This window comes from Mytilus edulis, chromosome 14 (genome assembly GCF_963676685.1).
Source record: "Mytilus edulis chromosome 14, xbMytEdul2.2, whole genome shotgun sequence".
Taxonomy (NCBI): Eukaryota; Metazoa; Mollusca; class Bivalvia; order Mytilida; family Mytilidae; genus Mytilus; species Mytilus edulis.
The window spans coordinates 8415260-8435913 of record NC_092357.1 but is presented as its reverse complement, the minus strand read 5'-3'; the positions used below and the strand labels follow the sequence as shown (position 1 = coordinate 8435913).

Sequence of the window (20654 nt, the reverse complement as noted above, 5' to 3'; positions counted from 1 at the left end):
GTCGTAAAGTTTTGTCTTCAACCGACCCTCATTGTCAATTTCTAGATGTAAGTCAAGATATGAAGCTGACTTAACTGTATCTGTAGTATCCTTTATCTCCAATTCGATGGGATAGATGCGTTCCACATAGTCACCAAATTTTGAATTGTTTAGTGAAAGAACGTCATCTATATAGCGGAAAGTAGAGTTAAAGGATATTGCTAACTTCTTATCTTTCTTCCTAAGAAGTTCCTGCATGAAGTCAGCCTCATAATAATAAAGAAACAAGTTAGCAAGTAGAGGGGCACAGTTTGTTCCCATTGGTATGCCGACAGTCTGTTGAAAAACACGTCCTCCGAACGTAACAAATATGTTGTCAATCAAGAAATCAAGCATCTTGATAATATCGGTTTCAGAGAATTTTTTGTTTGAATCAGAGTGATTCTTTACAAAGTAGGATTTATCCCTCCCTAAGACAAGATACTTGTATCTACGTTGGCCATTCTTTTTTATGAAGCAAAGTAATACCAACTCTTTTAATTTGTCTTTAAGTTTGGAATGTGGAATACTTGTGTAAAGAGTAGAGAAGTCAAATGTTTTAATACTGTTACAAGATGAAAGAGAGTTAGATTGTATGTACTCTAAAAGATCTTTGGAATTTTTAAGTATCCACATCTGATTCACGCCACCTCTAGAATAGGCAGTTTCACAATAACTTTGAAGCCCGTCTTTGATTGCTGATAAAATGGATGTTAATAATTTAGAAAGAGGTTTTGTGGAGCACTTGGAAGACCCAGCAATATACCGCTGTTTGTAAGGACACTTATGTAGTTTAGGTATCCAATACAGTGATGGAAGATCCAGTTCTTCATCTTTGGTTGAAATACCAAAGGAACAAAGAACAGACCTATGATTATCCAGGATTTCCTCTTTGGTAAGTGTCGTGAGGGTATATGTTGAGTTTCCAAGTGAATTGTCTATACCTAATTCGTTTATCAAGCAATTAATGTAATGACTTTTACAGACAAAAACGATGTTATTTGGGGCTTTGTCTGCGGGGACAACAACATATTTATCATGGAGGTCGGATAGGTGTTTAGCAACATTTGGGTCTTTAAAAATTGACGTAGCATGGGCATTGATGGACCCATTCAGTTTCTTAATTCTGATTTGTATTAAGGACCTCACTGCCTTTATCCATTCGGATAGAGTGTCTACGTCTTCCTTTTCGCGCTTAGCCCATTGCCTGGCATAATCCTCGACTGAATCCATCAAAATTTTAAAGTTGAATTTCCAATTGATGGATTTAGGCTCACGATATTTCGGACCTTTCGATAACACGTTTCGTAGAGAAGTGTTATTAACAATGTTAAGGTCACCGGTAATAACGTGGCCAGCGGGATTATATGTGAATTGGGAACTAGCACAAGTGCAATCAGGAGGTTTAGACTTGAAGTCGTCAATATCGCTAAGGTAATCTACTCCTGGGGTAAGAAAATCCTTAGTTTTTCGACAAAATTCAAAGTTTTGTAAACAGAAAATTTATAAAAATGACCATATAATTGATATTCATGTCAACACCGAAGTGCTGACTACTGGGCTGGTGATACCCTCGGGGACGAAACGTCCACCAGCAGTGGCATCGACCCAGTGGTGTAAATAGTTATCAAAAGTACCAGGATTATAATTTTATACGCCAGACGCGCGTTTCGTCTACATAAGACTCATCAGTGACGCTCAGATCAAAATAGTTAAAAATCCAAACAAATACAAAGTTGAAGAGCATTGAGGACCCAAAATTCCAAAAAGTTGTGCCAAATACGGCTAAGGTAATCTACTCCTGGGGTAAGAAAATCCTTAAGTTTTTCGACAAAATTCAAAGTTTTGTAAACAGAAAATTTATGAAAATGACCATATAATTGATATTCATGTCAACACCGAAGTGCTGACTACTGGGCTGGTGATACCCTCGGGGACGAAACGTCCACCAGCAGTGGCATCGACCCAGTGGTGTAAATAGTTATCAAAAGTACCAGGATTATAATTTTATACGCCAGATGTGCGTTTCGTCTACATAAGTAAAGGCAACAGTAGTATACCGCTGTTCAAAACTCATAAATCCATGGACAAAAAACAAAATCGGGGTAACAAACTAAAACCGAGGGAAACGCATTAAATATAAGAGGAGAACAACGACACAACACCGAAAAGCAACACACAAAACACCACGAGAATAACAAATATAACATCAAAACCAAATACAAGAATTTGGGATAGATAAGTACCGTGCCACGTCTTATCTAAAAAATAAGAGAATACACAAACGACACAACGTTAAAATGCAACACACACAGAAACGAACAATATTATAACAATGGCCATCTTCCTGACTTGGTACAGGACACTTTTAAAGGGGAATAAAAGTGGTGGGTTGAATAAGACTCATCAGTGACGCTCAGATCAAAATAGTTAAAAGACCAAACAAATACAAAGTTGAAGAGCATTGAGGACCCAAAATTCCAAAAAGTTGTGCCAAATACGGCTAAGGTAATCTACTCCTGGGGTAAGAAAATCCTTAGTTTTTCGAAAAATTCAAAGTTTTGTAAACAGAAAATTTATAAAAATGACCATATAATTGATATTCATGTCAACACCGAAGTGCTGACTACTGGGCTGGTGATACCCTCGGGGACGAAACGTCCACCAGCAGTGGCATCGACCCAGTGGTGTAAATAGTTATCAAAAGTACCAGGATTATAATTTTATACGCCAGACGCGCGTTTCGTCTACATAAGACTCATCAGTGACGCTCAGATCAAAATAGTTAAAAATCCAAACAAATACAAAGTTGAAGAGCATTGAGGACCCAAAATTCCAAAAAGTTGTGCCAAATACGGCTAAAAGATGGACGAAAGATACCAAAGGGACAGTCAAACTCATAAATCTAAAACAAACTGACAACGCCATGGCTAAAAATGAAAAAGACAAACAGAAAAACAATAGTACACATGACACAACATAGAAAACTAAAGAATAAACAACACGAACCCCACCAAAAACTAGGGGTGATCTCAGGTGCTCCGGAAGGGTAAGCAGATCCTGCTCCACATGCGGCACCCGTCGTGTTGCTTATGTGATTACAAATCCGGTAAATAGTCTAATTCGGTAGGTCAAATTCATGAAAGGGAAGGGGATTGTAGTTACGACGTGAGGAACATATCCGATATCATTTGTGAAATGGTTATTCCATAACGGTCAACCAACTCGTGATGGCGTCCGTAAAATTTACGAAGGGATGATTTCAACTTCACCATTTGGAACTCTTGATTTAATAGCTTCCTTGTGAGCAGTAACCCTCTATCAAGAAAATCATGATAGGAAATGCAAGCACGGGAATATCGTATCAATTGAGAGATATATACCCCGTATGCAGGTGCTGCTGGAATGTTGCTACTTAGAAATGGAAAGTTCACAATTGGAAAGCTGAAATCATCTCTTTTGTCGTAAAGTTTTGTCTTCAACCGACCCTCATTGTCAATTTCTAGATGTAAGTCAAGATATGAAGCTGACTTAACTGTATCTGTAGTATCCTTTATCTCCAATTCGATGGGATAGATGCGTTCCACATAGTCACCAAATTTTGAATTGTTTAGTGAAAGAACGTCATCCATATAGCGGAAAGTAGAGTTAAAGGATATTGCTAACTTCTTATCTTTCTTCCTAAGAAGTTCCTGCATGAAGTCAGCCTCATAATAATAAAGAATCAAGTCAGCAAGTAGAGGGGCACAGTTTGTTCCCATTGGTATGCCGACAGTCTGTTGAAAAACACGTCCTCCGAACGTAACAAATATGTTGTCAATCAAGAAATCAAGCATCTTGATAATATCGGTTTCAGAGAATTTTTTGTTTGAATCAGAGTGATTCTTTACAAAGTAGGATTTATTCCTCCCTAAGACAAGATACTTGTATCTACGTTGGCCATTCTTTTTTATGAAGCAAAGTAATACCAACTCTTTTAATTTGTCTTTAAGTTTGGAATGTGGAATACTTGTGTAAAGAGTAGAGAAGTCAAATGTTTTAATACTGTTACAAGATGAAAGAGAGTTAGATTGTATGTACTCTAAAAGATCTTTGGAATTTTTAAGTATCCACATCTGATTCACGCCACCTCTAGAATAGGCAGTTTCACAATAACTTTGAAGCCCGTCTTTGATTGCTGATAAAATGGATGTTAATAATTTAGAAAGAGGTTTTGTGGAGCACTTGGAAGACCCAGCAATATACCGCTGTTTGTAAGGACACTTATGTAGTTTAGGTATCCAATACAGTGATGGAAGATCCAGTTCTTCATCTTTGGTTGAAATACCAAAGGAACAAAGAACAGACCTATGATTATCCAGGATTTCCTCTTTGGTAAGTGTCGTGAGGGTATATGTTGAGTTTCCAAGTGAATTGTCTATACCTAATTCGTTTATCAAGCAATTAATGTAATGACTTTTACAGACAAAAACGATGTTATTTGGGGCTTTGTCTGCGGGGACAACAACATATTTATCATGGAGGTCGGATAGGTGTTTAGCAACATTTGGGTCTTTAAAAATTGACGTAGCATGGGCATTGATGGACCCATTCAGTTTCTTAATTCTGATTTGTATTAAGGACCTCACTGCCTTTATCCATTCGGATAGAGTGTCTACGTCTTCCTTTTCGCGCTTAGCCCATTGCCTGGCATAATCCTCGACTGAATCCATCAAAATTTTAAAGTTGTATTTCCAATTGATGGATTTAGGCTCACGATATTTCGGACCTTTCGATAACACGTTTCGTAGAGAAGTGTTATTAACAATGTTAAGGTCACCGGTAATAACGTGGCCAGCGGGATTATATGTGAATTGGGAACTAGCACAAGTGCAATCAGGAGGTTTAGACTTGAAGTCGTCAATATCGCTAAGGTAATCTACTCCTGGGGTAAGAAAATCCTTAGTTTTTCGACAAAATTCAAAGTTTTGTAAACAGAAAATTTATAAAAATGACCATATAATTGATATTCATGTCAACACCGAAGTGCTGACTACTGGGCTGGTGATACCCTCGGGGACGAAACGTCCACCAGCAGTGGCATCGACCCAGTGGTGTAAATAGTTATCAAAAGTACCAGGATTATAATTTTATACGCCAGACGCGCGTTTCGTCTACATAAGACTCATCAGTGACGCTCAGATCAAAATAGTTAAAAATCCAAACAAATACAAAGTTGAAGAGCATTGAGGACCCAAAATTCCAAAAAGTTGTGCCAAATACGGCTAAGGTAATCTACTCCTGGGGTAAGAAAATCCTTAAGTTTTTCGACAAAATTCAAAGTTTTGTAAACAGAAAATTTATGAAAATGACCATATAATTGATATTCATGTCAACACCGAAGTGCTGACTACTGGGCTGGTGATACCATCGGGGACGAAACGTCCACCAGCAGTGGCATCGACCCAGTGGTGTAAATAGTTATCAAAAGTACCAGGATTATAATTTTATACGCCAGACGCGCGTTTCGTCTACATAAGACTCATCAGTGACGTTCAGATCAAAATAGTTAAAAATCCAAACAAATACAAAGTTGAAGAGCATTGAGGACCCAAAATTCCAAAAAATTGTGCCAAATACGGCTAAGGTAATCTACTCCTCGGGTAAAAAAATCCTTAGTTTTTCAAAAAAAATCAAAGTTTTGTAAACAGAAAATTTATAAAAATGACCATATAATTGATATTCATGTCAACACCGAAGTGCTGACTACTGGGCTGGTGATACCCTCGGGGACGAAACGTCCACCAGCAGTGGCATCGACTTATAAACCACATCAACAAACGACTACTTCTGAACATCTGACTCCTTTAACACGTTTAAATAAAGTGAATCGTTGGATTGTTTGAAAACATTGCATTTACAAATGTATATCATCATGACGAGTAGTTTATTTTTATATTCGGGTTATATCACATGCTTATCAATTGATTTTTTTTTAAGTTGCTTATTCAAACTTTTAGTTGCAGAAATCATTATATGATTTAGATTTGACTTCTATTTGTACTATCTTTACAAAAGCATCATATGGTATGAAGTCTAAAAGAGGAGAAATTGTGAACGATTCGTGTATTAAATAAGTATTTCTGCGAATGACTTCACTTAAACAGATTAAGGTCACAGAATGCAAACTTCTTAAATCATTGAGTTTACATATCAAACATGGCATACAGACATGGAAAAATAGCATGAACTCCAAAGGGAACGGGTGAATTTGTAATCGCTAATTTGTGATTTGTAGTTTTTCTTTAATGCTTCATGTTGAGAATCGTGTTGCTCACATCTTTTGATGTTTTTCTTGGGTTTTTTTTTTTGGCTTATCTATCATATGTGTACACTATGCATGTTACACTGTCCTATAAAGGTATATATTGTAAACAAGATAATTCTGGCAGTCCTTGGGAAACGATAGTACTGATCTCAATTATATATTAAAAATGTTGCTCGACGCCATGATATCGTCTCCCGGCTTAAATATAAAAAAAAGGAGCTATAACATCGGCAGCCATTCAATTAAAGTCCATCTATCGCCAGCCAAGCATTTACATCCATAAGAACCGTAAAGAGCATTAATCATCGACGATATATTGTGTCGTTGAGATTACACCATTGTCTGAGCTACTCCAGTAATTTGTTAACCTAAGCCATCATTTAATAACCTGCTAGTATTCTGGAACATTATCCAGCGTAATTTAAAGTCGAAATAGCGATTAAAAAGAGATTATGTAAGGAATTATTAACGATAATGCTACAAGACATTTTATTTTAAAGGTGTTTTTTTTTAGAAATTGTTGTTTTTTTAATTGGAAAGTAAGTATGACATAGGTTTTCCATCTTTAAACAGGTGATAGGATCAGCAATAGTCAGACAAAATTGTGACAATAAACACCTTAACTACAAACAAGAGTACTCTAGACAAAGTCCAAAATGGAAAAAAAATACTGAAATTCAAAACGGAAAGTTCATTATCAAATTGCAAACTTAAAAGCAAGCTTAAACTCATCAAACGAATGCAAAACAGCTCTCATATTTCAAACGTTTTACAGGCATTTCCTTATGTAGAACATGATGTAATAAAATGGTTTTGTGAGTAAGAATAAAAACAGCAATTATTATCAATTACATTTTTTTTTTTTTTTTTTTTTTACATGCTTTCTCTATCAGGAATGCCTGAATCTGAATACTAGATATCAAACGATGTATAAGTTGTCAAACACGTGACGAGATATATGAGCTAAAGATAATATTTTGGGGTGTTACTATTTATATGTGTTATTTTGATTTGATAATACATATTAGGTTTGGTATATAATGTTTTTAAATAGCAAAAATGATAATTGATGATATAGTATTTGCTTTAGATAAGCGCATTATTGTGTCGTTAAAATTACAACAGTGTGTCTACACCAAGACAGTGATTTGTAAATATAAGCCATCATTAAATGACTTGCAGGTGCTCTTGAAAATCACCCAGTGTTAATTAGCATTTAGATAACTGTTTAAAGAAGCCAAGATAACGAGAAAGTAAAGCTGATCTAACAAAATATTTAATGACGTATAAGAAGGAAATAGGGATAAACATTTGCAGTTTATATCTTGAACAATGACTTATTCTATTCGACCATAAGTAGTGGGTGGGATTTTTGCTCTCAAAAACGTTTCAGTTCACAAAAACGTGAATTTGAACTCAAAATGCAAAATATAATGTTGTATATAACGGTTATGGTAATTGCAAATCATAGTAAAATAAAGGTATACCTTTCCTGTCCTGTCCCTTTCATTTAACTCATCAACTGTAGGATTATCATCAAGTATGCTCTGTACACTTTCGAAGTCGCCTTCCATTACAACCTCCAGTAGTGTAAATTCATCGTATAGACATTGCAGCACGAGATCATCATCTTCATCGTCTGAATTCATTGTTGGTTTTTCTTAATATCTAATTTTTAACCTGCAACAGAAAATTGTTTGACATATAGAGAATTCAGTGGTGAGTATTACAATGTACATGCTGAACAGCGCATAACACAAAAGTATGTCTTGTATACTACTATACAAATATATCATAAACCTGTGTTTCTTTGAATACACAAGCTGTACTTTGGACATATAAATGATGAGATTAAGGGAAAAGTACATCAATTCATGTTTTGTCTCATTTGGTTGTGTTATTCACTGATTCAATTTTGTAACGTATGACAGAACAAAATATGAAAACAATCTAGATCAAATAAGAACAAGACAATTAGTGTACCTCAAAATACAATGCCTCCTTTTAAGAGTTTATGCAGACAAATACGTAGACTAGTGATAACATTATCATAACAAACATACAAACATGGAAAAAAGTAAAATCACAAAAATACTGACTTAGGGGAAGATCAATTGCGAAAGTCCATAATCACATGGCAAAATCAAATAACAAAACGCATCAAAAACGAATGGACAAAAACTGTCATATTCCCGACTTGGTACAGGCATTTTAAAATGTAGAAAATGGTGGATTAAACCTGGTTCTATAGCGCTAATCCTCTCACTTTAATGACAGTCTCATCAATTTCCGATATTTTTACATTGATGCGTTAAATAAACAGACACACTAAATATAATAGTCAAAATATGGGTACATCAGTCATCATCGTTTAGCAATTTTAAAAGGAACGCACTTAAAGTGTTGATTATTTTCATCACAATTGTGAATTTTAATGTACGATTTTTAAACGTGCTTTTGGCCCATCGATAATATAAATCAAGATTTACAATCTTTAATCATTACTTTGTCGGAATAAGGTGTCTGCGCTAAAATTGTTTTTCACGCCGTTTGATAAAAGATGTCACATTAAAGTGTTAATAATTGTAGTTCTGAAATCGTGTGTTGCATGCAGTCTATAATCAACACTTTAAAGTTAGAATTAATCACTTTAATGCGCAGGTCATCGTGATGACATACAATTTATAAATGTCTATGTTATAAAGCTATTTGTCTTAATTCTTTCAGTTAGAATGAAATAAAATAATAAGAATTGTATTACACAGGAGTATTCTGATTTTCTGTCCATATATTACAAAGACAGATCATGTGTTACTTCTCGGTTCTAGTGCAGAATATCCGCATTTATCAAAACGTTAAAACGACGCAAAAGGATTAAAACGCAATATCATTTTTAAATATAAACTTCGTTATAGCATAAACTACATTTTATTTATTATTTATAAAAGAAACCAGGAAGTAACTTTGTTAAGTGCAATAAGTCTCCTACTGATATTAAGGATGTACAAAATTAGAAAATATCATGAATTCAAAATTGAATCTTTAAGTGGGAAGACAATAAGTTAAGGAACAATATAAGCTGAACATATTGAAAGGTCATTCGGTTCCTTTTTAATTTGATTCTAAAGATTTAATAAATGTCATCTTATATGAAAAGAAAATGGTCGTTATGGAATAACTATTTTACCTTAGGGAAACAGTCAAATGAAACAAATTCTAAACTCCGAGGAAATTTCAACGGAAAGTCCCTTATCAAATGTCAAAATCAAAAGCTCAAATACATCAAACGAATGGATACCAAATGGCATATTCCTGATTTGGTACAGGTACAGAAAGAAACTAAGGAGTCAGAACAGCTTGCACAAGTTTCTAAACCTCACGTTAGTTCATCTTTAAGTGCAATGCGTCTCGTACTGATATAAGGAAGAACAATAGTTTAATACATTCTACCAAACTCCAATATAGGGTTAACAAGATATATTTGCAGGCTTGTCTTATGTTTAAATTGTTTTACTTATAAAACTAAATTTTCGTAAGATAATAAAAAGTGCATCATGTGTATTGAAACAGTGGAATTTAAATTATATATAAACAACAAAATTTAGGAAAAGGTTTACAAAAGGTTTCAAAGGTAAATTTTGTTGGGGAACATTTAATTTTAAGTTGAAGAAGAAATTGTCGAGAATGTTTTTCTCATCTGTACATTTAATTGCGTTATATGAACTTGTGAAGGAAAAACAACCTGTTATGGTCAATGTGAGTTTTTAAGGGAAGTTTTTTCTTTCAAAACTACCCGAACCAAAACACTCAGAATATGAACCTTCTAAGACGTTTCTGTTGATTCTGAATGTATGTATTCTATATGAGAATGCGCCAACGAGACAGTCATTTCACGAATAGCATGCTTTTGACAATATTTTACTATGGAATTATAGAATTCAAATTTATGCTACTTTTCCCCAATCGTTGTCTTCTAATTTTTACTCACAAGCCAGTCAACACTGAGGTAATGAGTTCGAACCTCGGTCGTGCAGTTGCACTCGACTCCAATCGTAATTGACTAGGATTGGTTTCCTATCGAAGTCGGGCTTCCTACACTAATAAAAACTTGTCGCCACGAAAAAGCCCAAAAGCGGTGCTTAATCATTTGTTAATGTTAGCATTAAAAACAAAAACAAAAATCAAATCAAAACTAATTTGTATTAATGTACAGGATACGGACACATTTTATTCTAACAAATATTTCCAGTGATAAGCAGTATAATTACATTGCTACTAACCCCTCTATGAAATAGTGATGACGTAAGTATTTTATTTTTTGGAGAAATGCTTGATCAATAAACGGTCATACACTAACATATAACAAAAGAAAAGTTAAGATAAAACAATGATAAAATATTAACATCAATTTTGCACTGTTTATAACTTTGATGCTAGAGTCCAACTAAAACGTACACAACAGAAACATTTATCTCATGAATTTAATTAAATTACGAAGTAAATGTGATATCTAATTGTTAATGGTAGGATGAGATGAAAGGTTCAATAATGGATAGAAATCCACCACAGAGAATATAATTGTGAACGCGGCATGAAATTTTATATAAGTCAATCATGAATATAGATGTACCTTTATGTCGCAAAAATTGGCAGACAAATATAAAATACTATTTGTTTTTCTAATTTCATATGTTGTTGGAGTGTATAATTATTAATGTTTATACTTCATAGACAAATCTGCATGTTATTGTACACTTTGGAAAATGGTTGACAATAATGAATGATCCCTTACTGGATGTTGAATATCAATCCATCTTTTATTGACACCAAATTTGAAACGTTAATTCAATTTTATGGAGAAAAATCGAAAGTATGGACCTTACCAACGAGTGGTGCGATACCAGAACAGCCACTAATTATATGCTGACCGAAAGTCATAAATATAGTTTGTTAATGTATAGATAATGAATAATTGATAATTTTTCAAAAGTGTGTGCCATAGACTATTTTCATAATACGCGTTAAAGACTACGATAATTAGAAATTGAAAAAAGGTGTTTACTAAAATTTTCTTTAACTATATGTTCAAAAGATTTTTTTTATGTTACCTACTTTTGACTCCAGATTAAATTATCCTTCGACATGTTATTTTTGCATCGTCTGATTGTAAAATGAAGAGGATGCAGTTACTATATGGACATTTAAATCACATAGGTAAATGGGAACTGACAACGCCATCGAACAATTAAATAGGAAAAAACGCCGAAACGGCAATTCTATTAACCGTCACATAGAAAGCTAAAGAACGAGAAATACGAACAAAACAACAATCAGGGTTAGAGAACTGTGATGGTATGTTAGGGTAAGCCATGACGCTCAACAAGCTGTGTTTGTGGTAAGGCTTATTCAAGTACAAATACAGTTATAAATCTGTTTGGACAATGTCACATTCGAGAGAAAAAAGAGGACGTGATTGGGGTTTAAATTGGAATATATCATAGTCGTCCATGATGACGATTTTTTTAAGCGGTTTCAAATGACTAAAGTTTAAACAAAGAATCCAGATTTAAAAGTGATAGAGTTTGTAGCAGTCAAATAATAGTTATGCTATACGCGCACGTTCCGTCTTTATATGGGGCTTGATGTAAAGAAAGTGAAGACCAAAATCAAATACAAAGTGTAATTGTAATGCAAACCAAAATGTTAGTGCCAAATGCACATATGCCGATTATGCTTTGGGAAGATGATTATTGAATCGGTGGTGACTCGATTTCCTTTGGCTCCTTGCGTGAATTTCACAACTTTGATGTTATCTTAGACCATTTGAAACTTTAAGGCACAATTGTATTTTCAACGAATTTGTGGTTAGAGTTAAACTGAAGATAAAATTTATATGATTTGACATGGTTGTTTTCATACAATTGATATAACCTTAACTGCAATGTCTCTATATATGGGATTTTCTGAAATTAAAGAGTAAAACCTAAACTTCAATGTCTCTATATGGGGGAATTTCTGAAATCAAAGAGCAAAAATACCGGACATTAATGTTTTTCTATATCTGTTGTAATAAAACCCAACTCGCGTCAACAGATTACACTCCATCTGAATTAACTCAATTTGTAAGGGAATATAATGTATAATTGTCGAAGGTGTCGACTATGTATACTAGTCTATAACCGAGTCAATAATTGTCAGACCAATAGGGAAAATGATGCTAATGTTTCAAGAGAGAAGTACTTGGATATTCGTCATGTTTACTAGACAATAATATTGCGGTTTTATCTTAGATATTAAAATTACTAACAGTTTATAAAATTGACCATGCAGTGTAATAGCTTCAATTGCTTTTTCGATGTATTTTTGTTTTGCATCATTAATACATTTATCAAAATGTTTGAGGATTAGTTGTTGTGGCCTAATACAATGTAACTTTTCGTTTAGCATTTATATCTTATATTTCCAGATGATATAAAAAAATTCCATTGAAATAAAGAAGGCAATTCGTAGCATTTAACAAAATTTACGAAAAACAAATATGTTACCCATAAACAAACGATAATCATTGATTTACAGGCTCCTGACTTTGGACGTACACATACTTTTCAGATAATGTTTAAATATGATAAATAGATTAAAAAAAAATCAAATAAGTTATATAGATTTAAATTTAAATATTAGTAGTTATAACAAGGCAAGAAGTCACTAAGCATGTGCTGCCATTGAAAACCGTCCATGCAACATAATTTTCTAAATTATATCGTTTTGTGCTGTTTCACAACTTTTACAGATTATTATGAGGTCCTTTTTGGCCATACAGCTATGCAAGTGTTTCTGTTATATTATATTTAGCATTCTGATTTGAACGTTGATGATGAATATAAATCCAGCAAATATTCCTTTATATAAGATCAATGAAAACGCAACAAGGAGATATGGAATGATTCAAATGATACGGCCCTCAACAATGAGCAAAATATAAAAAAAAACAGCAATAAACGACGATCACGAAATTTGGAACAGGCACATACATATTATGCCGGATTTAAATATGGTTGTGTGACAACCGCACCTTGCCCCTTACCTGGAAAAAAAGTGTACTATCTCTCACTAAAAACTTATTAAAATCATTGAAATTTGTTTAACTCATCAGATGGCTTCGATACATAATAAAAACAAACGAAATTACTCAAGACACATTTAACCTATATGTGCTGACCCGAGTTTAATATTAGCTACTCATTACCATTTTTCAGATCATCTTAATTCGTGCGTTTCAAACTACCGTGAGTATCATCTTGTTTATGGGTTGGGGGAGGTGGGCATGCCCTCATACAGATGTAATGAATCCTACTAATTGACAATTTCTAGTACGATTGATTCTGAGGATTTTTTTGTAGTCGCGGATTAGAATTTGTTATAAGGAATGTTGTGAGGCGCTTTATTGGCCATAACAGTCATATAATGAAAGCATTTGATTTACTTTTCACATAACTATTCATTCATATAATGTAACTAGTATGACACCAGATGTTAAGAATTTACCAATAATGTTTATAATGTCCTTTTAAGGGTTAGACTATTATAACCGGAAACCCTCAATTCAACAACTATATATTAAAGAACAATTAAATTCACCAATTGTTAATTAAAAAAAAAACATAAAAGAAGGATGAACAGAAAGGATTACTTGATGTTGCCATAAACATGATAAATAGTTCCCTAATAAAATAAACCAAATTTACAAAAATTATATTGCTTATTCAATTATAAGTGTACTTTTATTATTTACAACGTCAGTATCTCACTGTTACTACCACAAAATTTATTTACTAAAGTATGGCAGCGAGATGGATAATTGTTGATTGTAAAATAGATGAAATGTGTCAATATCAATATAAATGTACAACTGAGAAAACTAATGAATAAAGAATATTTATATCAATATGGTATTATAAAACACAAACTTATTATTATCTATTTGGAACCTAAAGCAATAGATGTAGACTAAATAGAATATGACAGAGTTAGGTTACAGAAGATTTACTTTTGTAGACAAACATCAAGCAAAGACAAATTCACGATTGGGGAACCTTCAAAATGACTTCTAATTTTAACGGATTAAAATGTCTCACTTAAAAGTATTCAAAGAATCATTGTAAAAATTGTCGACCATTTAAACACATTGTTCTGGTGTAATATGTCTGTTTAGATTTAGTTTTTGCACAGTCCTTGTTTATTCTCCAGTACAAACTAATGTCGCTAGTAGACAACAGTTAACACATTGATTACTCTAATTATTAAGGTAAAAAGTACAAATGTTTCATAATGTAAAACGTTCCTCTTGTATTCCAACAAGTATTTGATGAATTTAATCAATAAACAGGCTAACCGTATTATTTACATTGAATCTGAATTGAATAGAACTCTTTCTTGCCATAAAAGTCACATGTGTTGTAATGGCCACCCTCTCTGAATGTCCCTCTGCCGCTATATATAAGCATTGTAAATCTAAATTCAAATATCGTTCCTCACACATTTTTTTCCATATGATGGATTTGATTGCAAATTTCATTGAAATAAGACGTTGAGGCTATCTATGAAACCAGGTTCAATTCACTATTTTCTAAACAAGAACATGTCTGTACCATGTCTGGAATATGACAGTTATTTTGCATTCGTTCTATGTGTTAATTTTTTTTTTTTTTTTGCCATTCGCCATGTTTGATAAGAGACTTTCCGATTTGAATTTCTCTTGGAGTTCTGTAGTTTTGTTATTTAACTTTTTTCTGACGTGAGTTTCACTATGATGAGTAGATTATGCATTTTTATTATCGTGTTTTATATCACAAATACAGATTAGCATTCAAATAATGTTACATCTATTTAAGGATCATATGACACGGGTAATTAATAGCATCTATTTTATTGAATGAAATTTGAGAATAAAATCAGATGTATTACAATACTTTGATGTTATATAACCTCTTTGGTAAAAACTAATATAATAGCTAAAATGGAGTCTTATCTCACCTTATGTATTCGAAATTTGTAGAGACCAAATCGACCAAAAGTTTGACTTATTATATCATCAACAAAATGGTGCTTTCAAACCAATATATATATATTTAATTTCAGAAACATAATATATTTAATGAGTAGCCGATGTTTTTTCCTGTTTTATATATGAGAAGTGCATATACCATATACATGATATAATTAATTCGACATAGGACTGAGACCAGACGAATTCCAACAGTACATCATTGTAAAGTCAAAAGACATCAAGACACAAAACCAAAATGAAGTATTTAAGTTATTAAGATTCTAAGGTTACAATTCCATCACGCAAACTTGACCCAAGAGAAATTTGGCAATAATTTTCGATTCTCTTTGGTCACAAAGCTCTTCAATTGTATCAGTTTCAATACATAATCGGAATACAAGTATTCGGCTTCAGTGAGCTTCATGTGGAGCAAGATCTGCTTACCCTTCCGGAGCACCTGATATCACCCCTAGTTTTTGGTGGAGTTTGTGTTGCTTATTTTTTAGTTTTCTGTGTTGTGGCATGTGTTCTACTGTTTGTCTGTTTGTCTTCTTTCATTTTTAGCCAGGCGTTGTCAGTTTATTTTCGAATTATTAGTCCGACTTTTCCTCTGTTAAATTTCGTCCCTCTTTTTTGAAGACGAATCATTAAAGCATGACAATTATCCTTGTTTTCCTTGTTTTTAAAGATAAAAAGTTTGACAGATTTTATTATATGTTTTTATTTAATTTTTAAACAAGTTTAAAACGAAACTCAAGATGTTTTACTGATGACGGTATGATAATGAATAATGTTGACAGCACAACAGGTAGCATTTATAGTGAGTTACATTTAATAACAAGTGGAGACAATAATTTGTTTTTGTTCTTTAACATCATTTTTTAGTTAAAACAATAAGTAAAATAAGTTCAAATTTACCTTTGATGTCCAGATCCGTATTTTCACTTATATAAACATTAGTAAGTCCAACGAAAGTAATTGCGAAAATGGAAAGTGTCTCACAAAATATTGTTTCAATGTTAAAACGTCCAAAAGAAAATCAAAGAAAAAACTAATTTCTGGGTCATATTGAACTAACGATCATGTCCCGTCTGACTTAAATAGAAACTCAAATAAAGCAATTTCTAATGACAGGAAAAATTAATATCGATATTGTGTAAACCTCTCACAATCAAGTGATGGATTTGCATTCGTATCATCTCATTTCTATGATTCCCAAGAGAACCATTCTGGACAGATCGTTTCAAAATAATACCAAAAATAACATCCTATTCAAATTTGGTTATATTGTATTCTGTCATTCTGATAAATAGATGTACGTAATAACGTATTTCTCAGTCATTCTAACTTTCTTATCGATGTATTAAGCAACAGATATATATATATACATTGATATATATCGCATCAAATATGCCATGTTGGCTAATGTATTAGTGTTATTCGATTAATTTACTCAGGATGGTGTCTTGAACCTTAACAGTAACGTACTGTAACTCTTCTCTTATATTTTTCGTATGCTGCCCCGCCAATAAACAATTTGTCGTATATTACAATGATGCATATCATAGTTTCATGTACATAACACATGTTCTTTGTCCTTTTTATTCTATATATATTTTTCTTAACATGCTGTTCTGTTTGAAATATTAATATATCATTATTACAAAGCTTAAAAAACAGGAGCAGAATAGGAAATGCTTTCCCATAAAGTAATCAGTGATAACAGTTATACACATCAGTTTTTAAGGTATATTTCAGATGCATGTGACTATGAAATAAAGGAGGAATAAAAAGAAATGGTTGCTAAACTTTAGTTATCATATTTTTTTTCAATAACAGCATGTGTTCATTATAGACACTAGAACACACCCGTGATATCGCGGGTCCGTGACTGATATATAACTATGCGTATGCCTTATTTTAGTATTAGTATTGTCATCTGATAAAGTCATGCCGATTATAACATGTACATGTATAAGGTGCACTCTGCTTTCAAAATCTTTCTGTATGAACCCGTCGACCTGGAATCTATCAATTATTAGTAATATTAATAATTTGGAAAACAATAGGGCCTGGAATGGAGTATTTTTTACTCAACATTATACAGCAAAATTCTAAATACACTGTTTGGTGGTGCGCCTGTCAGATGCGGAACGTACAGATAAGGTAATAGGTAACAGGTGAATATACTATTGGTATCGGTGTCGGACTCGATCCGGAACTTCTTAATTATTGGCAATATTAATTACGTGGAAAACAAATGGGCCTAGAGTGGTGTAATTTTTAATCAACACCATTGTACTATATTAGTTATATATAAAGTTAAATTCTTTGATTCATCGTTTTTACGTGATGACGGCTGGCAAATTGGACCTCGTAATTTTAGTATTATAGATACGAGAGGAAGGATTATATGAGTAATTAGATTGCTATTGAATTAGCATACGTGTATCAAGTAACAATCCTCTCACTATTATATTAGTTTTATTGATTTATACACAGAATGATATAATTATACATACTTTAGTGCACAGATGCCAGATATTTTTTTATAAATAGTCAAGGAGATTTTACAAATTTTCTACAAAATAAATACATATGAGTCAAGTCCTTAAACAAGCGTATGTGTTGCAAATTAGAATCCCCATACGTCTAATATCAATTAACATGTACTTAAAAGATTTATTTTTGGTAGAAATAAAGATTACATATAACTACATTGACAATACTTCTAATAAGAAAATGTGGCAGTTTGTATATTGAACGACAAACTCGGAGTAATAAATCAAACTCAAAAGTATATGCACTAAAATGTCTTGTGAAGACTTAAATGATGTAAATGCATAAATGTAAAATCCTTGTATGACATTCGAATCAAAGGGGCCAATATTTGGAAGCAGTATAACGTATTCATATTTAAAATAGTTATCAAAGGTACCAGGATTATAATTAAATACGTTAAAAGTTACTGGAATAAAGTGAGTAACAAAATTAATGTTTTCCTCATACAAAACACTTACAACAAGAGGTAAATGCATATGTTCTCAATCTTTTCCATTGTTATGTTTTAAAAAATGAAATAGAGAATGGAAACAGGGAAATATTCAAAGAATACCACAACCCGATTAAAATGCAGAAAACGGCCGATGACACATCGACAAATGCCCGCATCCGTAAACGGGTTTCAGCTGGTAAAATTAATTTAGCTAAAATGAACGTCACAAACTACCCAGAAACATATTTACATGAACTTAAATTAAAAACACATAGAAGACTAACAATGTCCAGGTGTTCCTGATTTGGGACATGGGTAAGGCCAATTTATCGTTCTCAAGAAAGGAAAGCAAATTATTTGCTTTCTAAAACAAAGTTTCCATTTGTTGGTTTTGCTAATGTCAATTAGAAACGTTTGGTAAAGTCATTTTATCAATCGATTGTTTAAATAAACGAATTAAAAAGCAAACAAATGTAAACGTTTCTAATACAATGACAATGTAAAATAATTCACACGAGAAATCTAACGGCCTAATGTATGTACAAAAAATTAACGAAAAACAAATTATGTAGCACATAAACCAACAACAATCACTGAAATACAGGCTCCTGACTTGGGACAGGCACATACCTACAGAATGTGACAGGATTAAACATATTAGCGGGATCTCAACCCTCCCCTAAGCTTGGACAGTGGTGTAACAGTGCAACATACAACACGAACTACGAAAATCAGTTGAAAAAAACTTAACTCATCAGAGGGATAAAAATACAACTATTACAAATGCCAGTGGATGTAGCCGGGTACTTGTACATCCAAACAACAAAATGACACTAAGTACAGAGCTGAAAATACTCGCAGTTACTGCCAGCTAGCTGAAAGCCACTATCAACTAATAATAATAAAAAAAAATCATGCATCTAAGACTAAATTTTCAATCAGTACACATCCAACATCCAATGAATTAAGTGTAAATAAAATTAACGGTATCAATTTTCTTGCACCAGATGCGCATTTCGACAATACATGTCTCTTTAGTGATGCTCGTGGCCAAAATATTTAAAACCAAAGCTTATATAAAAGATGAAGAGCTATAATCCTAAAGGTCCAAAAAGTATAGCCAAATCCGTGAAAGGAATCAGAGCTTTGCATGAGGGAGATACATTATTTAATTTATAACAATTTTGTAAGACGTCATAAACAGTCAGCGAAAAACAAGTCCTTGTGCATGTTTAGGTATAGTCTCAATTCCGTTATCATTTAATAATAACATATTAGTATGAGCCTTTGACTCTTAAAATTTTTTATAATCTAAAGTTAAACAAATTTGAATATTCGTAATTTTGACCAACGTTTAATAAAATTGTAATGTGTTTTTTTTACTTCGAAATAACTTGATATTTGCATTACTACATGTACTAATATTGTTTTATTATTATCTTGTATAATGTTGTTAGTATCTATCAGATTTTTTTTAATTTGTCGCCCTTAAGACTGGGGTCACACATTCACGATGTTTACTGCCGTCCTTGACAGGACCATTCCCGATTAAAATTTGTCAAAAGTCTGATCAAGATCCTGTGAATCGTGGATGGAAATTTAAACTTTTATTCAAATTTGTAAATCAAATATTTTAATCACGACAACGATCAGATATTGTTCAGGAAGCGTCGATATTCGACCGTTTCAAAGCGTATTTATCCCGATTATCCCGTTCTCAATCCGCTTCTAATTCAATTTGTATATCTCGCCGGGTATAATTCGACACAGTCTGCCACGACTGCGTCCCGATTCTTCCGAATGTTATCCGACAGAGATCAGACAGAGACCAGACAGTGAACCGACGGTGACGGAAGTTATCCGTTCGAAAACTGTCGGCATACTCGGGATGATCAGATACTGTCGGAACGTTATCCCGTCACGGTCCGCTCTATCGCATTGCAAACGGCTTTGTCTGGTCTCAATCGTATTGTATTCTATAATTGTCGGGACTCTAACGTGGGTATAATTGACGAATGTCGTATTAATAACGGGACTGTTCCGGAACGGTTTCGGCAAAAACGGTTCGCAATTGACAAGATATGTATGCAATCGTGACTCAATCGGCAGAAAAACAGCAATGCAAAATTTCCCCAGATCATTCCCATTCCACAGGACACCGTCAAGAATACAAAGAACATTGTTAGGATTTTGATCCGATACAGCAGAATCTGTCACGACATAGGCACGATTGTAATCCAACTAGACAAAATCGGCTGACTTTCCCCGAATGTTACGGGACGCACCTA

General features: G+C 33.3%; 1 protein-coding gene across 1 annotated transcript in view; it reads right to left on the bottom strand.

Annotated features, from left to right (window-relative positions):
• The window catches only part of LOC139502783 (ankyrin repeat domain-containing protein 33B-like), a 46913-nt gene that overhangs the window by 15453 nt on the left and 10806 nt on the right, over positions 1-20654 (bottom strand). Inside the window, exon 2 of the mRNA XM_071292366.1 lies at positions 7813-8005. Coding sequence (XP_071148467.1) covers positions 7813-7974 — 162 coding nt within the window. The 5' untranslated portion in view covers positions 7975-8005. The remainder of the gene's footprint in view (positions 1-7812; positions 8006-20654) is intronic.